We start from the raw sequence: 6,785 nt of genomic DNA on the forward strand, positions 1-6,785 counted from the left end.
TGATTATTCTATTTCACTCAATTTCTAATTAACTCATCGTTTTTGGTGGAGAATCCCACAAAGAACTGAGGAAGGGACACCGTTGCATTCGGAAGTGAAGTCTACAATCCGACAATCGGTGTTTGCTCTGTACTAAAAATCGTTGCTGTTACGAAGCAGTTCAATTATTAAAATTTAAGAAACCCCTTCAAAATGCAAGGTACAAAAGTGTTTAGTGAACATGTATATGCCAGTTGCAAAGCGAATAAGGCATCTATAAACGTAAATAAATATCTATAAACGTAAAAGTATTAGTAAGTTTGCATTTAGCAAACTTCGAAAAATCTCGAGAGTTCTAATCGAAAATAGTAATTGTATTCGCGCCGTATACTTCTATACAAATAATATTCGCGAGAATATCAGAGGCAGTGCAGAAATACTGTGAACAGCTTCCGCTGGATTATCATTTCCTACTTCCTCTTCCTCTGAAATTGAACATACAAGCATGCTCGCTCGATAAAAAGGATCTCATAACGCAGTCGGTCTAGTCTAGTGAACAGTTTAGCAGCAATGCCATCACTTAGGACGTTCCGTATTATTTTCGAGAGACCGGGTGCCGTGTACATGGCCGGTGAAATGGTAACAGGGACTATTATCTTGGACACGGCAAAGGACGTGAAGGTTAGAGGTCAGTGTCGAGAATTTAACACGGAATGCACGGATTAGACAAATAAATATTCAATCGATGATTTATTTTTTTACTACTGCAATTAACTCTTTGCGCTCGGAGTCGTTTCAACTGTAAATCTGAAATCATATTTCTGGTTTATAGTATTTCTATTTTGTATAACAAAGTGCAGTCGGTTCACATGAAATCGAGTCGCGCGACTCGTATAACAATTAGAATTTTAACACTTTTTAAATTTTAAGCTTTGACGATGCCTATGAAAATAGTTTTGAAACGTGGTGCAACAATTTTAATGGCGCCGCAGAGTCGCCACTCGTGTGCAAAGGGTTAATAAGTTCAATTTCTAAATTAGCGTCAATCTGATTGGTTTTTTCATGTCTTCACTGAAAAAAACTTTCACTAATAGTGTACCTGTTTTCCGAAATTCGATTGATGCGATATTTTATTGATCAAAAAAGACCTGCACATTTCGATATTAACGAGAAGATAGAACACGGTCTCGATAACCAAATCCGTTAAATTCGTTTACATAACGTATTGATATCGCGACCATTACGCATAAAGGATCTGTATGATGTATTTTTGCGTTACGATTTGTACGAAATTATATCCTATCCCTCAATTATGATGCACAATATTGTGGTGGCTGTATAATATATCCGTCATATAATTTCACGAAAATATTATCAAGCTGTTAGTATTACAATATCAGCGCATGGCTCAGCTTTCAAACGCTGTCATTGTTTCCGTTTAAACACAATGCTAGCAACACAGGACAAAATTACCAGCTCGGGTGTTCATTTTGTAATTATTATCAAAATTATAAAGTTCCTCTTACAGGACTTTGTCGAATACAATTATTTATTAGGACAACGGTTCTGGTGCTATAGTGAGTGGTAAATAATCCACGTCCAGTTGCAACATTTTTTTGAAAATATTTTTCTAAAATTTAATGATTGAATTCACTGAAATAACATAGTTATGGACAGACTGCGTATTTTGTGTATTTATGTAAAAAATAAGTGAATGGAATTGTAAAACAGTGAATGCGGGGGATAAATTTAACAGTGTTGTTAATTAATTAATTAATTTTCAACTTATTCTTACATCTCGATATTAATCACCTGTGGCCCCTGTGTTATTTGGTAGCGGAAGATCACAAAGTGCATTTTCTTCGCGGTGTCGCCAAACTGCGAATGATAAATAATCATATTCCGTGAGTAAAATCGCTCCGTAGCCTAATGACGCGTTGTGACAAAGGATCGACCACCACAATAAGCTGCAAATAATGCAGCATAAGTATTTCGCATAAAAGACCGGTACAAAATTACCGTTACGGTATGGTGTGCGATATTTAGACCGCAGCGAGTTTACGGCGAGGCTGCTTTATCAATCGCGTACCGTGTAAAAGGCGCCGGGAAACTTTCGAATCTACACCACAGGGAAATTCGCCTAAACTTTCGTCGCCCATATAGAATAACACTATCCACAAATCACTCGAGGCTTATACAGGGTCAAATTATACATACAAAAGCTTCATTTCACTTGCATTGATTTATTTATTTTTCGATTATTGCTACTAGCGCCATAATGAAAATTGGTAGGGAATAAAAAGTATTTATCTTGTCTACTTATAACAAGTCATTTATTATGCTTCCTCACGCGAAATAATAAAGGTCACCACAAACCCGACCATCATCATGTAAGGGTTAAGAGTGAGAAGGGGTCTTTAGTTAAGATTTGCACGAAGTATGCAAATGTGATAGCACTATATTTAAATCGGATATACGATAAGAGTCGACGACTAATTTATTTGGGACCTGATTAATGAAACGTAGGATTCTATTTCACTGCCAAGGGGGCTGCTCTCGTTGAATGGCAGGAAACGAAAACGCTAACAGTTAATGGAACGCTTCAAACTATCCACGAAACATATACCGCTCACGAGCACTACTTTACGATAAGAGAGGATATACTGGAACCTGTTATACGTGAGTGCGCATCTTCTATCACAGAGTTATTACGTATGCAACGACACGCATTTAATCGTGCAAATATTCTTGAGCCCTACATAATATCTTCTCCAACATATCGCAGCGGATTCAAGAATAAGGCTCTCGGAGGGCTATCACGAGTATCAGTTCAAGTTCCAACTACCTTCAACCATTCCCAGCAGTTTCGAACATTCGCATGGTTATGTAAGATACACCGTGAAAGCCACAATTGACAGACCTTGGAAGTTCGATCACGTATGCAAAGTTGCCTTCACTGTGGTCTCCATTTTGGACCTGAACTTACACCGAGACAGATGCGTAAGAGCTCGATTTGATTTCGAATGAGATCGCTGACTGGAAATGTTAAATGAATTATCGCCTTCCTTAAGCAGTTAGGAATCCACGACGAAATCCAGAAAAACTTTTTCTGCTGCTGCTTCAATCAAGGCTCGATGAACATTAGCGTTCGAGTGCCATCCTCCGGGTACGTTCCAGGTCAGACGATCAACGCGTTGGTGAACTTCACGAGTACTACTTCCAAAGTTCGTACAACGAAAATCAGCCTGAAATTGGAACGAGTAAGTGAAGTCTCAGTGATTTGGAGACCTGCGCTTATTTAATAAACTTCTTATTGTTCTTTCAAGGTGCTCATGTTTCATGCGACTTCCAGTATGAAGGTTGAAAAAACCGAAATTACATCCGTTTCGCATGTAGGGCGTTTCATAACGGAGGGACTCACTAATTTGGAAATGAAGGTGCCGCCAATTCCACCATCTCACATGCCGTTTTGCAAAATTATGAATTTGGATTACTACTTGACGGTTGTTCTCCACTTCACGGGCACGTAAGTATGCAGAATGATCTACGCAACCGTTTGAGTGCAGTAATTTTGTTATGAACGCATTTGCGAAAAAATACCAAAAGGGGAAGATATGCGACTCGAAGAGCAACTCATTTGTAGGCTGTTAAATTTTTTTAAGTGCATCTGTGCATGTGGAAATAGAAATTGAATCACTTTCATTCATTCTACGTAAAAAATTATAAGTGCATCGTGCCTGAAAGATTGTTAGTTCGCGAGATATTTTTAAAAATGTCCTTATTGAAGGAGATGCTCGAACGCTTTTTCTTTACGTTATACACTTTTCTGATAATATTTTTGTATTGCTTCCACAACTGCATTTAACAACGGTATTCCAACTTGAAACAATTACGTAGACCACCCTGTACGTGGTGTTTCTTTTTGATAATTCGGTGCACCATGAAATCATCCGTTAAACTGATTAATGTAAATACTGACAGAAGTTCGATTTCCGAGATATTAAACAATTACCCGGTTCTTTCGATCATGTATTCCTATATTTAGTTAAGTAATAATTCGATAGACAAGAGAGACATACCTTTACATAGTTGAACGAGAAAATTGTTGATTTATAATCATTTCTGAAATATTTTGTCTTGAAAAAAACAGCCACCTCAAGGTTCAGAGAACTTACCCCCTCTTAATTGGATCAATTCCACTGTATTGTGCGCCGAGTGCACCAGATATTCAGCAGATAAATGGCACGGCATATCCCACGGAAGAACCTACAACTTCAAATGCAACGTCAATGCCTGAAGTACCACAGCCTGGCACTAGCACTGCCAATACACAATCACCACCCCCTGGCTTCGTTAATCCGAACCAAGCTAATTCTGCCGCAGGCTGGAACATACGTAAGAAATGATTTAAAAGTAGCTAAAATCCAATTCCAAATGAATCTTGTAAAATGAATACTTTCCTTGTCGTAATACTATCGTTGTGGATTCGGTTTAGCATCTCCATCTTATGAAGAATGCACGCTTGGAGCTCAGAGAATTCGAGATGACGACGAGTCCGTGCACTTTCAAGGAACAAATGCTCCTTTTAGACCCAAGTATCCTGTGTTCGACTATCCAGCACCAAGTAAGTTCTTTTTAAATTAAAATTTAACCCTTTTAGTGCCGGAGACCGATATATGGGCCCTCGCTGCCCTGGCGAAAAGTGTCAGAGCCGATATATTAAGCCGCACCTTGTAGCGCTTTACTATTCGCATTGCGAGAGAACTCTATCGCAAAATAAATTTATAATACGTTATAAATAGTCGAATTTCATTACGAGGGAATTAAAATAAATAATTTTTCGATTTAACTTTCCCTTAATGCCAGTTGATTTTAATGATTTTGTTCCTTATCGGAACATGTCGACAGCTCATTGAATTCTTACATATATACAATTTATAAACAAATTTAAAGTATCTACTTTGTAATAAACGGTCTATATAAAGTTATGATAAAAAGATGACTTTTCCTATGTGCAATTATGTTTTAACACTAAACATACCGACATTTCATGTATAACTACACCTACCATAAGCGGTCAAATGACTGCTTCATAAAAAAACATATGTACCTTAATATAGAAAGAGATTTAGCCAATTGGATAGTAAACAAAATATTTTTCTAGTGCTACGATAAAAACCCCCTCCCCGCTTTTCCCCTTGCATAATCACTAACGCACGCCTTATTAAATAACGCAATGTCTTAATAACTAACCCATCACCATTTCACAGCCATTAGCTCCATGTAATTGTCGATTTCCAATTAGTTGCAAACGAATTTACAACTGATTGGTAATCGACAATTACATGGATTGCCCGAGTCTCACCACGTGGAGGTTGCTGTGATTGGAGACTCGAAAGGGAGTCAGAACGAAGACGGGATTCGTTATGGCTCCCTTCCTTTCACCGGTGAAACAATATGTCGAGTATTATTGCGGAGCAAAAGTGGATGAATGGAGAAGCCACTTATCCACGGGGACCAAAGTGAATCAGAGCAGAAGGTTCTGATTCTTTCAAAGCGATACTCAAAAACGAGCGGGAGCAAAAGGCCCCGACTCGAGGGTGACGCGACGCGAGCAATGCTTGCGCAAGTCTCGGAGCCTCGCAGACCTCGATATTCGACGTTTTATCAATTGAAATGAGGATCGAAAGATAACACCCACACTTACGCCCCGTTGAACACCACCCCCCTGCGCCCGCCCCCCGCACTAAGTACGGGGTTTATGGACGACTTACATGTCAAAAGACGAAGGGGAAGTGAACCCCGTTGCAGGAGGATGCTACCTTTGGATACCCACGCCGCATGATAACCCGCCGAACAAGAGATATACGAGACTCCGAGAGATTGCGCAAGCAGGACTACCATAATAAATGGTAGGAAAGTGAACAACGAGTTGCGAACAAGCGAAGCTCAGTCAATAATACTCGACGTACTTTTTGCGATTCGGGAAACTCGGGGACGCTACACCCCGTGCCCCCCACGGGACATGCCCCGTGGGTCGGAGGCCCCTGAGCGATCTTAATACTACTTAAATATAACGTAATTATTAACTCCTTGCACTATAATAACCAGTCAGACTCGTGGTGAAGACTTTAACCAAGCTATACTGATTAGGACTATTACTACTTCCTTCTACATGGAAGTGAAAATAAATAATTCTATCATCAAAGTATAGAAACGAAGGCAAATAGAGACAATTCAGGAAACAAAAATTGAGCTATAGTGCAAGGAGTTAATAAGTTGAATGCATCCCTTGATGAACGATGATCCCACGGCGGTGGATTATCCTATGGCAGATGACCTATAATAATCTGAAATAAAATATTAGTTAATTAGAACATATAAATGGGGACGAAGCGAAACAAAGAATCCAACACCAGCACACGAGTGCCAAACTAACCCGCACACGAGTGCCAAACTAACCCGCACACGAGTGCCAAACTAACCCGCACACGAGTGCCAAACTAACTCGCACACGAGTGCAGTTTGAAGAGGAAATCCAACGTTGAACAACCGAATCACATCGAAAACCGAACCAACATTCAGAAACCAAAAGCAGTCTAACAAACTTAAATTAAGAACCCTAACGACCTATAGGCGCCTCGGGTACTTCGGGGACGCTACCCCCCGTACTCGCTCACGGGCCCCTCCCATGAGCGAGCCCCTGAAGGAAATCCGATCGGAGGAATACCCAGTACGATAATCTTGGAAGGAAAAATTATCCGCAATACTGATTTCAGGTATTAAAATTACGCATCCATCGATGA

At 39.7% G+C, this 6,785-nt stretch overlaps 1 protein-coding gene across 1 annotated transcript; it reads left to right on the top strand.

The window, feature by feature from the left end:
- Window positions 1-535: 535 nt before the first annotated feature.
- Window positions 536-5,885, top strand: LOC144478243 (arrestin domain-containing protein 17-like). Its single transcript, XM_078195995.1, has 8 exons — window positions 536-667; window positions 2,506-2,658; window positions 2,765-2,979; window positions 3,054-3,239; window positions 3,306-3,505; window positions 4,130-4,374; window positions 4,475-4,603; window positions 5,764-5,885. The coding sequence occupies exons 1-8, from the start codon at window positions 550-552 to the stop codon at window positions 5,883-5,885; spliced, it is 1,368 nt and encodes a 455-aa protein (XP_078052121.1). The 5' UTR covers window positions 536-549.
- The last annotated feature ends 900 nt before the right edge of the window (window positions 5,886-6,785 follow it).

This window comes from Augochlora pura, chromosome 2 (assembly GCF_028453695.1).
Source record: "Augochlora pura isolate Apur16 chromosome 2, APUR_v2.2.1, whole genome shotgun sequence".
Classification (NCBI taxonomy): Eukaryota; Metazoa; Arthropoda; class Insecta; order Hymenoptera; family Halictidae; genus Augochlora; species Augochlora pura.

Coding starts and splice junctions, on each gene's coding strand:
- LOC144478243 (XM_078195995.1), top strand. CDS start 550: ATGCCATCACTTAGGACGTTCCGTATTATTTTCGAGAGACCGGGTGCC. Junction 2,659..2,764: donor TATACTGGAACCTGTTATAC/GTGAGTGCGCAT, acceptor AACATATCGCAG/CGGATTCAAGAATAAGGCTC. Junction 4,375..4,474: donor TGCCGCAGGCTGGAACATAC/GTAAGAAATGAT, acceptor GATTCGGTTTAG/CATCTCCATCTTATGAAGAA.